Here is a 16,521-nt window from a genome sequence, read left to right on the forward strand (position 1 = left end):
TAAGGTTTAATGGAAGAATTGTATTACCGTCAAGGTGTTCTCTCATTGCCAAATTATTGCACACGTATCATGATACGCCCATGGGGGGCCATTCAGGCGAATTCAAGACATATCAGCGTATTGCATCCACTTGGTTCTGGGTGGGCATGAGGAAGGCAGTGACCCAATATGTGCAGGCATGTAAGGTGTGCCAACAAATCAAATCATCTGCACTCAAATCAGCGGGTCTCCTTAACCCACTACCAATACCATCAACTGTTTGGGATGAGTTGTCGATGGATTTCATCGAGGGGCTACCAAAATCGCAAGGTTGGGATTCGGTACTGGTGGTAGTCGACCGTCTCACAAAATATGCACACTTTCTGCCCTTAAAACACCCATTCACAGCTCAAGGAGTTGCCTCGATTTTTATTCGGGAAGTGGTACGCCTCCATGGTTTCCCCACCACTATTATATCAGATCGTGATAAGGTATTTCTCAGTCTCTTTTGGAAAGAAATTTTTAGGCTACAGGGTACAATGTTGCATCACAGTACCGCATACCACCCACAAACCGACGGTCAAACAGAGGTGGTTAACAAATGTGTGGAAAATTATCTGAGGAGCTTTATTAATGGCAAATCAAGAACTTGGGCAAATTGGTTATCTTGGGCGGAGTATTGGTATAATACTTCGTACCATGTGTCTACGAGTTTCACTCCCTTTAAGGCCTTGTATGGTAGAGATCCCCCACCATTAATCAAATTCATTCCTGGAAGCACAGGGCTCTCTGCCATTGAAGATCAGTTACAGGAATGAGATGCTATTATTGATGAGTTGAAGGTACAATTATTACAGGCTCAACAGCGTATGAAAAACCAAGAGGACAAGTCTCGTAGAGAATTGGAGTTCCAGGTAGGAGACCTCGTCTACCTCAAACTGCAACCGTACAGGCAACAGTCAGTAGCCACGCGAGCTTGTGCCAAGTTGGCACCTCGTTATTATGGCCCATTCGATGTGATCCAGCGTGTAGGTAAGGTGGCATATAAACTGCAGCTATCACCCACTTCGAGAATTGACCCAGTATTCCATGTTTCTCAATTAAAGAAAGCAGTGGGTCAATCCAATGCTACATCAATCCTACCTCCCAATATAAGTGCCACACTAGTCTGGGAAGGCACTCCTCAGAAGGTACTAGGGGTGCGAAAAAACATAGCAACTCCCTCTGCGGCTGTGGAAGTGCTAATTCAATGGGAGGGGTTACCGGAGTATGAAGCTACCTGGGAGCAGTTTGTAGAGTTGGACAGTAGATTCCCTTCTTTCCACCTTGAGGACAAGGTGGCTGTATGGGCCGCGGGTAATGCTATAAACCCAGGCCAGCCACCTATACTGTTCACATATGTGAGAAGGCCCAAGAGTAAGAAAGCCCACGCTATTGAAGCCCAAATAGACTGAAGACTTGTTATTTTTGAAGAAGGGCAGAATAGTCTTTTGTTAGGAGAAAGTGGGGAGGATAAAAGGAAGTAGGGTTTACAATTATAGGCAGGTTGATAATTGTGGGAGTTAACTGTAGGAGAGGCTACATCTCGAATTGTAGCAAATCTATCCTGTAACCAGTATTAATATTATTCAGTACAATTTCTTCCTTATCCTTATCTCTGTCTCGTAAATCGTAGTGAATCCATAGCAAAAGACTAATATGAAGATACTTTTAAAACCATAATCAAGTTCTTATAAGACTGTCATCTGAACTTAATGACTCAAATTTAAAACAATATTAGGACTACCATGCATTTGCCTAAATTATGAATTTGGTAGGTGGAATTTTTAAATTCTGTCTTGCATGTCATTGGTTCATCAGTATTACTACAAGTTGAAGTGTTCTTACTTCTTAATCATGACATTTCTTCTTTCTAATGAAACTGATGTTGATATATTAAAGACTGGGATTACCATAATTGTTTTGAAGTTCTGTTATTCCCAGTGGACTAATAATGAGATTTATAGAAGGGGGTTGAATGTAAATCTCAAAAAATTTTCAAGTTTTGAGCAGTTTCTAAGGCTAAGTGTTTGAGTGATCAAATGTTTGTGAATTGCTTGAAGCTGATGCAGACATATATATATTCAAACACAAATGTAATGAACACGAAGAACTTAAAAACTTTTCTGGTGGATTTGTTGTTCCACCAGAGATGTGTTATTTCAGAAAATCTGTGATTCAAAAATTAAATCACAGCTGCTTCCTAGTACAAACTAGATGATTTTCTCTTTTGATATTTCTAAACAGCTCAGGAAAAAATTCACATCTAATTACTAGCTGCTACTTGGTTTATATATCACCAAGTTTACAAGTGAAGACAAACTGTAAAATATAATTGAAAAGATTCTTCACATGTTTCTTCTTCATTTCTCTATCCAATGCAATTTAGGATAATCTGTAAATCTTTGAATACTTCCTTGTTTGCATCAGAATGGAAATGCTGCATTTTCTTGATTCCTCCTAGAGGCTTCCACATTCCAGTATGTCTCTGTCAACCCATGTGCCTCTGTCAGCTTGTGAATTGTCACTATCAACTGCTAATGAACTAAGCATCCGTTGAAGCTTTCATCCGTTGATGCCCTATCCGTTGAGGCTTTATCCGTTGAAGCTTTATCCGTTGATGCATTATCAGTTGAAGTCTTTATCCATTGAAGCACTTATCCGTTGATGGATATTATCCGTTGAAGCATTAGAGACATCCATTGAAGCTTTGTTTCTTATCCGTTGAAGGTCTTCAATATCCGTTGACACTTCTTCACTTATACAAAATTACAAGGCATGAAATATTTACAATTAGCCCTCCTATTTGTACATCCATTAGTAGTCAACATGACTGATTATTTCCTAACAACATCTAAGAATTACAGCTTGAAACCAGAGAGTGAAATGTGCTACAATACCAAACTTATTGCTAAGTAAAGCTACTCCTTCAACGGATAGCCAAGATGGTCTTATCCGTTGAGGCTACAAACACTAGATTTCTACTTAAGTGTTTTGCTTAACTTATCATCAAACTAATACACATATTCCTAACAATCTCCCCCTATTTATGTCTACTAGAACTGTAGGCATAAATTTGGGTTTAGCTTGATGATAACAAAATACTTAACAAATATATAAACTGTAACAAAGCAGAAATTCAAAAGTGCTACAAAGGTGTATATGCTGAGATAAAATTGAAGAATTACATTGTTTCCAAGGGTGCTCCTTTAGCCTGAGCAAATTACTTTCTTTTCCTTTGATCCCTGGTTTTCTTTCCTAGCCTCCTGTCATTCTCCTCTATTTGAAGTTGAAGTTGTCTGTAGAATTCAGCTTCATCTTCTTCATTGATATCTAACTTAGATTACATATCCTTGAGAGTTTCATTACTGGCAATCTTTAGCTGATCTTCAATTCTGAAAAATCTTCTGACTCCTTTGTTGTCTCTGAACTCCATCAACCAATGAGGTGATTTGTGAATTGTAATTCCTCTTTCTTGAATGAGTAAAGTTCTAGGCAAGGCATTGGGCTCCCTCCAAGTTTTCCTTATGTTGGCAATCTTATTGAGAATCTTAGTCTTGGCAGTCCTGGTAAAGCCAGAATCCTTTTGTATGGCTGAGTAGACTCTAATCAAGGTAGAATAGCCTTCATTCAGAATTCTGTGAAGAGGCCATGTTCTTTCCCCAGCTCCTTTGTATTTGAACACTAGTCTTTCTGGTAGCTGTCTGTAGGCAGCTATTCCCCTTACATCCTCCAGCTCATCCAGATAGAGTTCAATGTTTGAAAATTCTTTTATGTCACATATGTGAACATAATCATCTTTAGAGGTTTGAGGTTTAGGCTTAGGCTTCTGTGTGAATTTGATTGAGGCTTTAGAGGGTGTTGATTTGATTCTACTTTTCTGCTTCTTTGATGGTGTAAAAGAGGTTAGGAAGGTGGGCAATTTGATGGTGTCCCAATCAATTGGTTCCTCCTTGGGAATGATTGTTTCACCATGAATGTTCATGAAGTGGTCAGGTACAATGGGTTCAAGAATAGAGGGTAGTGGTTTGGATATTGATTGGGTTTCTTCAGTCTTATCCACCATCTTTCTTTTCCCTTTATGCCATTCTTCCTTACTTCTTTCCTCCATCTCAGTACCAACCATGTTCCCCATAGCTTCATCTTCACCTTTGTCTTCAATTTCTTTCTGTATTTCAGCCTGACTTGACTTTAGCTGTTTTTCAAGCTTTGCTTGTGCTCTTTTGTTAGCCTTTAGCTGCTTGGCTTCTTCCTTCAACCTTTTGGTTTCTTCCCTCTTGGCTATTGAGAATTTGGGATGTCCTTGCATCACACATATGCTCTTTCCCTCTCTGAAGATAATAGCCATGTTTCTCCTTACAGCCTCATCCATGGTCTCTTTGAAATATACAATTCTTCTACCTAAAAGCTTGTTCTCATCAGCTTTTGGAAGAGGAAAATCCACCTCTTTTAGAGGATTCTTTGTAGAGTCCTTATTGGATCTGTTGTTGGGCTTGAGAACCATAGGTTGCAGATCTTTGGAAGAAGTTTCTCCATCCTTATGCCTCCCTACTGGCTTGAGTTCCATAATAATTGATTCCACTTTTGTGCTATGCTTCACAGATTGTGATTGAGAAGTTGTAGAACCAAATATTAGTTGCATCTTTTCATCAATCTTCTTCCTTTGCTCTTTGACTTGCAATTCAGCTGCTGCTATCTGGATTAGATCAATTCCATCTAGCTTTCCTTTGACTTGAATAGGTGGAGAAGTTGTGATAACAGGAACTAGCACTTGAGAAATCTGAACTGTTGTAGATGGCTCTCCTTCCCCTTCCCTTTTATTCTCCCCCTTTTTGTTATCATCAAGGGTAGGAGTCAAGCCTTGTGCTTGTGCCAGCTGCATGAGTAGATCTGTTTGAGTTTGTTGATTCTGAAGAATGGTGACCATAGAGTCTTCAATAATTTGAACCCTATCTTCCAATCCGGCCAGCCTCTTGTCAGCATCAGATGCTTTCCTCAGTCTCCCCAACAAATCTTGCATAGTACCATAGGGTATAACTGAATCCAATTTCTCAGCATTGTAGGATTTCAGATCAGCAATGTCCAGCTTGAGCTCATCCACACTTAGATTTTGCTGGTAATGCTGCAACTGCAAGAGATGCAGAGATTCCAGATGAGCTTGATGAATTGCCTTGGTACCAGCATCCTGAGTCTCCTGAAGGGCCTGCTGAATTGTCATGACTTGTCTGACCAAAGTGACACCAAACTCTCCTGGTGTTGATGGTTTTGCCCATGCCCATGCAGGAAGATCAGGAACAGAACTTGGGCCTGTTACTCCCCCTAAGTTCATGCTCTCATTCAAAGAATTAGAGTCATCATCATTAGAATTTACTCCAAATTCTTCAGATGGCTCACCAGCTTGAGAAGGCAGCCTGTTGACAGCAGCTTTGTCTCTGAGAAGAGATTCTGAAGTGTGTACAATGTGTAGTGTCTGTTCTGCCTCCACATTGCCCTGAGCAGCCAATAATTAATAGGCTAAAACAGGGTGAGTAAAAGTGTCAGCACCTAAGGAAATGTTATCAATGACAGCTTTGTAATGTTGCTGAAATTGTCTTTCCTTATCTGCATCATCCACTTTCATTAACTCACTAGCAATGGCTGGATCCATCCTTATAGCTTCTGTACCCGCCTTTCTCTCAATTTCTCTCTGTTCTTGCATCAGGGGCTCCCCCTGGCTCACACACACCCTCACACCCTCACCTTCACCTTCTAAGGTGGCACTCCTCTCACTCACTTTTGCCATGCTGGAAGAAATAGCATGCATTTGGTGACTCTCAACCTCTCCTTTTGCCTGGGAGCAACCCAGCCTCTCACTCAAAAGATCACTCCATTCCCTCAAACCTAAAAGTGATTGTACAGTTGCCATGTCCTCTACAGTTGGAATTGTTTCTGTTAAGTGTGTAGAGGCCATCAACGGATAGGGAGTATCCGTTGAAGTAGAAACTGATGGTATCAACGGATAACTGCTGTTAAGCTTATCCGTTGAAGAACAACCACTTGTCAACGGATGAGAGATATCCGTTGAAGAAGGAAATGATGTAGAGATAGAAAGTGACATAATTGTTGAATCTGTGTGGATTGATTTTAAGTGAGGTAACACAGAATCTTCAACTACATCTGAAAGAATTGGCTGATGATCCAACAAATCATCTAAAAGATGATGATCATCAGGTTTTGAGTGGGGCTCCTCCCTGAGTTTTAATGAGGGAGAATCAGGGATTGATGTGAATATCATATCCACATCCAGAGAGGGTGTTGGAGAGTTTGATGAATGGTGTGTTTCTATATTGAGAGAATGGGGCTGTGATTCCACATTTGCTGGAATCACATCAAGCTGAATTTGAGAAGGCACAGATACTGGTGGATGTATATGTGCTGTGTGTGTCCCTTGTGTGGAAACTAGGGTTTTGGCCTTCTTCTTCCTTGAAAAGGCTTTAATTGGTGAATGTGTGGCTTCAGTGTCCCTCCCTCTTTTGTTCTGTGTCCCTGGTTGGGGACTATTTTCAATAGTTACATCCTTTTGGGAGGATGCAACTAGGGATGTGCTGGACTCCTTTTGAACCACCACAGTCTTTTGAGAGACTGTGGCTTGGCTGGTTTGGGTACCACTCACCTCTCCCACCTTATCCTGGGGGGCTTTTTGATGTTCACCCCTCCCCTCACCACTCACACCCTGTTCACTCCCTTCAGGGTTTATGGTAGTTGTTACAACTGTTGTCTTTTGAGAAACAACAGAGGTAGGTTTCTTTGACTTGACTTTGGAAACTTTAGATTTGGTGGCTTTGGTAGGAGCCTGTTTGGACAAAGACACAGGTTCCATAGCCACACTAGAAGGCAAAGAAACATTGGGGTTGTAAATAGTAGGAGTTATAGAAACATTTACCTCACTTACCTGTGGTGCATTCATGATTGGCAAGTATACCAATGGCACCTGGCTGTTGAGGTTCATTCTCAAAAGGTCTGCAAGGACCCTTTTCTCTTGTGCCCAGCATTTGAGTTTATTATTCTCATTGGATATAACCAAACCTTTAGCAACATGGTTAGCCAATAACATAAAGAATCTAGCAAAGTAGATGTTATGTGGTCTATTAGCTTTGTTACCTAATCTGGAACCTAATTCTAGCATAACACAGTTGCTAAAATTAAAGTACCTATCAGAAACTAGCATATAGAGCATATTAACAAGAGATGAAGTGATAGCATCAAAATTGCTAATCTTCCCAGAGAAAACCTTAATAAAGGCATCTCCAAGAAAACTCCATTCTTTTCTAAGGCCTTTCCTTCTAATACTACCTAAACTAGCAGAATCAAAAGCATAGCCTATGGAATCTAGCATTGTAGAGACATCTTTATCAGTGTGTGGTGTCATGGCATTATTCTCAGGCAACTTAAAGCAAGATTGTATATCATCATAATTAATGCAATAGTCCTTACCTTTGAGAGAGAAGGCAATAGTCATATCTGAGGAGTTGAACTCTGCAGTTGTCCAAATCTCCTCAATCACCTCACAGTAGATGGTTGGGGCTTCCAGCATTGCATAGCTTAGTTTGCAGTTCTTGATGAAGTCCATCATCTTGTGATAATCAGAATGGGCTTCATTCTTTTCAACCAAGACTATGAAATTATTCTTTTCATAAACAAATCCTGTTTGAGACATAATTTTGACTACTGGTGCCATTGTTGTGAGTAGAGGTTGCAGAGAAAAACTTGAGAATTTAGAGAGAAGGAGAATAATGATTGCAAGAAAGCGTAAAGCGAAAATAAGAGTTCAATTGGGCTTTTATACTTTCTTGAATTAAAACATAAATAAAATAATTAAGTGATACTTTTAAGTAAGTTACAGCCATTCAAGAATAAATAAAACTGTAGAAATTCTGAAAACTACCGTAAATACAAGTACATACAACACTGTATATCTGTATCAACGGTTGAGTAAAAGAATCAACGGCTGTGACTCACTTATAGTAACTGACGTGACACATCAACGGATAAGGTAAATAGTTATCCGTTGATGAACAACACCATTTTATCCGTTGAAGGATAAAATTACCAGAAATGTATTTATCTTTTAACGGATAATGAATATCCGTTGATAGAACAATTTTGGATTTCAACGGATAGGGAATATCCGTTGATAGGATAAGTCTTGATTAAAGCCAACTTTGTTCTTGCAACAAATTCATTTCAGGCTACAAGACAGATTATATAGATGACATAGATTATGAATAGTTGAGCATACCTAACTCACTTACTAATCTTGTGAATGTTGATTCATCAAGTGGCTTGGTAAATATGTCTGCAATCTGCTTTTCACTTGGAACAAAATGAAGTTCCACTGTACCTTTCATCACATGTTCCCTAATGAAGTGGTACTTGATATCAATGTGCTTGATTCTTGAGTGCTGCACTGGATTTTCAGTAATGGCAATGGCACTTGTGTTGTCACAAAATATTGGAATTTTGTTAACAGTCATACCATAGTCAAATAATTGGTTCCTCATCCATAGTATTTGTGCACAGCAACTACCAGCAGCAATGTACTCAGCTTCAGCTGTTGATGTGGAAACAGAATTCTGCTTCTTGCTGAACCATGATACAAGCTTGTTCCCTAGAAATTGACAGGTGCCTGTTGTGCTTTTCCTGTCTATTTTGTAACCTGCATAATCTGCATCTGAGTAGCCAATTAGATCAAAACCAGACTCTCTAGGGTACCAAATTCCTAGATTTGGAGTCCCCTTGAGATATCTGAAAATTCTTTTAATAGCCACTAAGTGAGATTCTTTAGGGTCAGCTTGAAATCTAGCACAGAGACATGTAGAAAACATAATATCAGGTCTACTAGCAGTTAAATATAAAAGTGAGTCAACCATGCCTCTATAACTTGTAATATCCACAGACTTTTCAGCCTTATTTAATTCAAGCTTAGTGGCAGTGGCCATGGGAGTTTTTGCAGGTGAACAATCCATTAAGTCAAACTTCTTTAAAAGATCATAAATATATTTAGTTTGACTAATGAAAATTCCACCACTAACTTGTTTAACTTGTAAACCAAGAAAGTAAGTTAGCTCTCCCATCATGCTCATTTCATATTTACTTTGCATTAATTTAGCAAACTTTTTACAAAGTTTATCATCTGTAGATCCAAAAATAATATCATCTACATAAATTTGTACAAGTATCTTAGAGCCATTAACATTTCTAAAGAATAGAGTTTTGTCAACAGTACCTCTTGTGAAGTGATTATCAAGAAGGAACTTTGACAAAGTCTCATACCAGGCTCTAGGTGCTTGCTTTAGTCCATAGAGTGCTTTCAACAGATAATACACATGGTCTGGAGAATTTGGATCTTCAAAACCTGGAGGTTGGCTTACATAAACTTCTTCCTCCAATTCCCCATTTAGAAATGCACTCTTGACATCCATCTGATAGACTTTGAAATTGGCATTAGCTGCATAGGCTAGAAAGATTCTGATGGATTCAAGTCTGGCAACTGGAGCAAATGTTTCATCAAAATCTATTCCCTCTTGTTGAGAATAGCCTTTAGCAACCAATCTGGCTTTATTCCTTATGACAATGCCATTTTCATCCATCTTGTTTCTGAATACCCATTTTGTGTCAATAGAACTCTTGTTCTTTGGCTTGGGTACCAGCTTCCATACTTTGTTCCTCTCAAATTGGTTTAGCTCCTCTTGCATTGCTAAAATCCAATCTGGATCCAAAAGAGTTTCTTCCACTCGCTTAGGTTCCTCCTGTGATAGAAAGCTACTATACAGACATTCATCTTGAGTAGCCCTTCTAGTTTGTACTTTTGATGTAGCATCACCAATGATCAGTTCAAAAGGGTGATTCTTGGTCCATTTCCTTTGAGGTGGTAGATTAGCCCTTGATGAGGTTGCCTCAGTATTGTCATGATGTGAGATAGAATGTTGATTTGTTGAAACTCCCCCTGAGTTGCTGATCCTTTGAAAGGAATTGGGAGCTCTATCAACTGATGAGGTGAATTGATTATCCGTTGACAGACTGTGATCAACGGATGCTTCGTTATGAACTTCAACGGATGATGCACTTTGTCTTTCAACGGATGCTGCATTGCTTCTTTCAACGGAAGCTGAATTATAACTTTCAACGGATGCAGCATTCTGTGCGTTATCCAAAGGCAGATTCTAGATTCTTCTTGAGATGCCTTCTTCATTATTCTCATCTTCACTATCATCACAGTATATTTCAATGTTGTCAAATTTGAGTTCTTCATGATGTCCCTCATCTGTTAGTCCATCAATCTTTTTATCATCAAACACAACATGTACATATTCCATGACAATGTTGGTTCTTAGATTGTAGACCCTATATGATTTTCCAGCAGAATAACCAACAAATATTCCTTCATCAGCCTTTGCATCAAACTTTCCTTTGTGATCAGATTGATTCCTTAAGATGTAGCATTTGCAACCAAAGACATGTAGAAAGTTTAAAGTTGGTTTTCTTCTCTTGAATAATTGATAGGGAGTCATGCATTTTGCTTGATTGATTAGAGAAATATTCTGAGTGTAACATGCACAGTTAACAGCCTCAGCCCAAAAATAAGTTTGGAGTTTTGACTCCTCAAGCATTGTCCTTGCAGCTTCAATTAGTGATCTGTTCTTTCTTTCTACCACACCATTTTGTTGTGGAGTTCTTGGAGCTGAGAACTCATGCATGATCCCATTTTCTTCACAGAACATCTTCATGGTTGAATTCTTGAACTCAGTTCCATTGTCACTCCTAATATTCCTTACTTTGAAATCAGGATGATTGTTGACTTGCTTGATATGATTGATGATGATTTCACTAGCTTCATCCTTTGATCCAAGAAAATAAACCCATGAAAACTTTGAGAAATCATCTACAATCACTAGGCAGTATCTTTTCCTTGAAATTGATAATACATTGACTGGTCCAAAAAGATCCATGTGTAGAAGTTGTAGTGGTTCATCAATTGCAGATTCAAGCTTCTTACTGAATGATACTTTCTTTTGCTTTCCTTTCTGACAAGCATCACACAGTCCATCCCTTGTGAATTCCACTAGAGGCATTCCTCCAACTAAGTCCTTTTTTACTAGATCATTCATTGTCTTGAAATTCAAATGGGACAGCTTCTTGTGCCATAGCCAACTTTCAACTGGACTTGCTTTGCTGAGAAGACAAGTAATGGATTCTGCATCTGTAGAGTTGAAATCAGCTAAGTACACATTCCCTTTTCTAACTCCAGTTAGAACCACTTTATTGTCCTTTTTACTTGTGACAATACAGGCTTCAGAATTGAAGGAAACAGTATTCCCTCTGTCACATAGTTGACTGATGCTCAATAAATTGTGTTTGAGACCATCAACGAATGCAACTTCATCAATGATGACATTTTCTTTTGAAATCAAGCCATATCCCATAGTGAATCCTTTGCTGTCATCTTCAAAGGTTATGCTAGGGCCAGCTCTCTCCTTAAACTCTGTGAGCAGGGTGAAATCTCCTGTTATGTGTCTTGAAAAACCACTGTCCAAGTACCATAGATTCCTTCTTTGTCCCTGCACACAACAAAATCAATCAAGTTGATTTTGGTACCCAAGTTTCCTTGGGTCCAACCTTGTTAGTCTTTTTCCTAGACTTCATTCCTCCTGCATCTTTTGACTTAGGTAACTTTGGGTCAACCTTGGTCTCAGATGTGGTTGGTTGAAGTGTAGGGTTAGTCACGGAATCATTTAACACATTTGATTGAATTTGATAAGGCATAGGTTGTGCAAACATGTTATTCCACATAGGCATATTGTATGGCATTTGAGGCATACTAAATGCAGTAAAATAAGGATTGTTAATGTATGGCATGTTTGCAAAATGTGTATGGGGATTCTGGTGAGACATAACAGGCATAGCATATAGAAGTGACATAGACATGTTAGGCATGGAGGGATTTGAAGGCATGGGAGCATTTTTAACAGATTTGCAATTATCAGATAGGTGATTAACACTTTTACAATGCACACAGCTTTTTCTAGGAGCATACCTATCAGGTGTGTAATTGTTATATTTATTAATCCCTACCTTCCCATTTCTTTTAGATTTTCTTTTAGTTTCCTTCTTATCCTCAACCAACTTAAGCCTATCTTTTAGCTGGTCTAAAGTCATGTGTCCTATATTCACCTTACTAACATCTCTGGATGTGCTAGCTCCTTCTTTGACAAAGTTCTTGAGAGTTGAATCATTCTTTTTATTTAGATTTTTATTTTTAAAAGAACTTGCCTGTTTTAATTGATGAGCCTTCAACGGATGCTCCTTTTCTTCCTTCAACGGATAACTTTCATCATCCGTTGATTCCACATCCGTTGACAATCCATCAATTAATTCTAACTTCTTTTTGTTTTTCTTCCAGGCATCCTCACAGAATGATTCAATTCCCTGGACCTTTGCAATCTGAACACTAACATCCCTAGATGTGTTCCAGGCCTTGATTACCTCTTGCTCACTTTCTAACTGTTTAGAAAGAATTTCCACTTTCTTAACAGCTTCTGCTAGTTCACTCTCAACAGTCAGGCATTTAAGTTTTATCTTTTCAAGCTCAATTACCTGATCCTCTAACACAGCATTCCTATCACTTAAAAACACATTATTATCCTTGATCCTAGTGTTTTCTTTTGCTAGTGATTTAAGGGAAACGTGCAAATGATATAATTCATTGGTCATATCATTTATGGCTTCATTACATTCATGTTTAGAAAGCTGAGAGAGATCAGTAGTAATTACCTGGTTGCTTGATGAACTAGTTTCATTTTCATCAGAATTAGCCATCAGGGCTAGGTTGACATATTCCACATCATCATCTTCATTTACCCCATCTGCTGCCCAATCATCTTGAGTGAGAAATGCTCTTTCCTTTTGTTTGAGCAAATCAAAATACTTCTTTTTGTAATCAACTTGCTCAAATTTCTTTTTCTCAGAATTTGGCTTCCTACACTCACTTGCAAAGTGTCCACTAATGCCACAGTTGTAACATTTGAACTTTGATTTGTCCACCATGTTTTTGTTTGGCTTAGTGAACTTTGTGTTTTTCCTGAACTTCATCTTTGCAAACCTCCTGGACAGAAAGGCCAAATGTTCTTCAATATCATCAGATTCATCCTGACTGGAATTGTCTTCATCCTCAGCAACTTGCTCTTTACCCTTGCTTGATTCTGATTTGCTTGTGCCAATTTTGAGACTTGGCATTGTCTTCTCCTCATTCCTGGCTTCCATCTTCTCACTGTCAGCTACAAGAGCAACTGTTCCTCCTTTTCCCTTTCCCTTTTCCAACAGCTCATCCTGCTCCATTTCAAGTTCATAAGTCTTCAAAATTCCATATAATCTTTCAAGTGTGAAGTTCTTATAATCTTGAGAGTTTCTCAAAGAGACAATCATGGGCTTCCATTCCTTTGGCAGAGACCTAAGAAATTTTAAGTTGGAATCCTTGACTTGGTACACTCTACCATACAGCTTCAATCCATTCAACAGTTTCTGAAACCTGTTGAAGGTATCATTTAATGATTCACCTTCTTCAAAGTGAAAATATTCATACTGTTGAATAAGAAGCTACATCTTGTTCTCTCTGACCTGCTCAGTACCTTCACAGATGATTTGTACAGTATCCCAAACTTCCTTTGCAGTTTGGCAATTGATGACATTGTCAAACATATCTTGATCTAAGCCATTAAACAAAATGTTCATGGCTCTCTTATCCTTGCGGATTTCTTCCATGTCTTCAATAGTCCATTCTGCTCTTGGCTTGGGAATGGACTGTCCAACAGCAACTGTTGCAGTAGCAGCTGTGGCTACTTTGTGAGGGATGTGAGGACCATTTTCAATACAGTTGATGTAGCTTTCATCTTGAGAAAGAAGATGTAAATGCATCTTCACTTTCCAGTGATGATAGTTATCCTTTTCCAGGACTGGGATCTTTACACCAATATCCTTCCTATTCATGATGGTAACAGGAGGGTTCTTCTGTGCACTCATGATGTTAGCAGAATAGATCTTTAAACTCTTTGTATGTTAAGAGCTTGCTCTGATACCAATTGTTATTCCCAGTGGACTAACAATGAGATTTACAGAAGGGGGTTGAATGTAAATCTTAAAACTTTTTCAAGTTTTGAGCAGTTTCTAAGGCTAAGTGTTTGAGTGATCAAATGTGTGTGAATTGCTTGAAGCTGATGCAGACAGATATATATTCAAACACAAATGTAATGAACACGAAGAACTTAAAAACTTTTCTGGTGGATTTGTTGTTCCAACAGAGATGTGTTATTTCAGAAAATCTGTGATTCAAAAATTAAATCACAGCTGCTTCCTAGTACAAACTAGATGATTTTCTCTTTTGATATTTCTAAACAGCTCAGGAAAAAATTCACATCTAATTACTAGCTGCTACTTGGTTTATATATCACCAAGTTTACAAGTGAAGACAAACTGTAAAATACAATTGAAAAGATTCTTCACATGTTTCTTCTTCATTTCTCTATCCAATGCAATTTAGGATAATCTGTAAATCTTTGAATACTTCCTTGTTTGCATCAGAATGGAAATGCTGCATTTTCTTGATTCCTCCTAGAGGCTTCCATATTCCAGTATGTCTCTGTCAACCCATGTACCTCTGTCAACTTGTGAATTGTCACTATCAACTGCTAATGAACTAAACATCCGTTGAAGCTTTCATCCGTTGATACCCTATCCGTTGAGGCTTTATCCGTTGAAGCTTTATCCGTTGATGCATTATCAGTTGAAGTCTTTTTCTGTTGAAGCACTTATCCGTTGATGGATATTATCCGTTGAAGTATTAGAGACATCCGTTGAAGCTTTGTTTCTTATCCATTGAAGGTCTTCAATATCCGTTGACACTTCTTTACTTATACAAAATTACAAGGCATGAAATATTTACAATTAGCCCTCCTATTTGTACATCCATTAGTAGTCAACATGACTGATTATTTCCTAACAACATCTAAGAATTACAGCTTGAAACCAGAGAGTGAAATGTGCTACAATACCAAACTTATTGCTAAGTAAAGCTACTCCTTCAACGGATAGCCAAGATGGTCTTATCCGTTGAGGCTACAAACACTAGATTTCTACTTAAGTGTTTTGCTTAACTTATCATCAAACTAATACACATATTCCTAACAAGTTCTTTGTGATCAATCTCATATAGGCTTTCCGTTAAGTCACCTAGACAAGCTCAACTCCCTTTATGTATATTATGTGATTTGGGCTGTCTCGTAGGCTCCCAGGGCCATTAACCTTCTAAGAGTGTTGACCAACTACTGTGCTGTTTAGATATTAGCCGTTTAACACCGACGTCATGTGCATAAGATCAACATTAACTCGTTCAAATTCATAGAGAAAACAGCAAGATGCAATACATCTAGATCGGCCTGCGTGAAGTCTGAGCTGTGAAAAGATATATCAAAGTTTTTATACCTGTATATAGACCTGGCAAATCGGATAACCGGATCGGTTTCGGATCGGATCTATTTTGGATCAGTTCCACTTTCGGATTATGATATAACTGGAGGTCATTCGGATCGGATCGGATGTGATTCGGTTCGGGTCTAATTAGGATCAAAAGCGGATGAAATTCGGATAAAAATCAGACAAAATTCGGTTCAGATTAAATGCGGTTCGGATATCTCGGATCATAACTTATTTATTTTTCCATGTTTTGAGACATAAAAAAATATCTCTTTATTAAATATAGTAATTTTACATTAATTTATAATTAAATAATCAAATTATTACGAATATAAGATATATTTAAGTATGAATTTTACTTATTTCGGATCATATTTGGTTTGAATATATTCTGAATCGGTTTTGTTCGGTTCCAATTTATAATCGGATCTAGTATTTCGTATCATTTGCGGTTAAATTTTCGGTTCGGGTAAGTTTCGGATCGGTTTAATTTGGTTTTCGGATAATTATCAGATTATATAATTCGAATCTCGGATCGGATCTCGGATTCATAGATTTCGGTTCGGTTTTTCGGATTTAGACCCATTTTGCCAGGTCTGGCTGTATATAAATGTAACACCCCCAGATCCGGGGTCGGGGATCCGGGTCGTCACGGTCTTTCTTTCCACAATATCACTTCACTTAATTAATAATAAATAACCTTATGCTGTGACCCCACACTAACACACACCACAACCCGTTATAGTCTCAGAGATGAAATTTAAATAAGTACAAGTCTTTGAATCCACAATTTAAAAGTTATTACAACCCAAAATGATTACTTGATAAATTTACAGTTAATTGCCATTATCTGCCACAAGTTATAATTATACATAATTGATTCTCAAAAGTAGATGGTCTGATCTACAATAGATCTACCTCTGCAGCTATAGCAGCTACAACATCAACGGGAAGACGCGGGACGCTTCCCACGCGCTTGCGCTGGGTCTGCTGGAGTCT

At 38.4% G+C, this 16,521-nt stretch overlaps 1 protein-coding gene across 1 annotated transcript; it reads left to right on the plus strand.

Moving 5' to 3' along the window:
* The first annotated feature begins 848 nt into the window (after positions 1-848).
* Positions 849-1,433, plus strand: LOC141686527 (uncharacterized). The gene has a single exon (XM_074491557.1). It carries the CDS (start codon positions 849-851, stop codon positions 1,431-1,433), a length of 585 nt encoding a protein of 194 aa, XP_074347658.1.
* Positions 1,434-16,521: the final 15,088 nt, after the last annotated feature.

The sequence above is a fragment of the Apium graveolens genome, chromosome 9 (genome assembly GCF_009905375.1).
Source record: "Apium graveolens cultivar Ventura chromosome 9, ASM990537v1, whole genome shotgun sequence".
In the NCBI taxonomy this organism is placed as follows: domain Eukaryota; kingdom Viridiplantae; phylum Streptophyta; class Magnoliopsida; order Apiales; family Apiaceae; genus Apium; species Apium graveolens.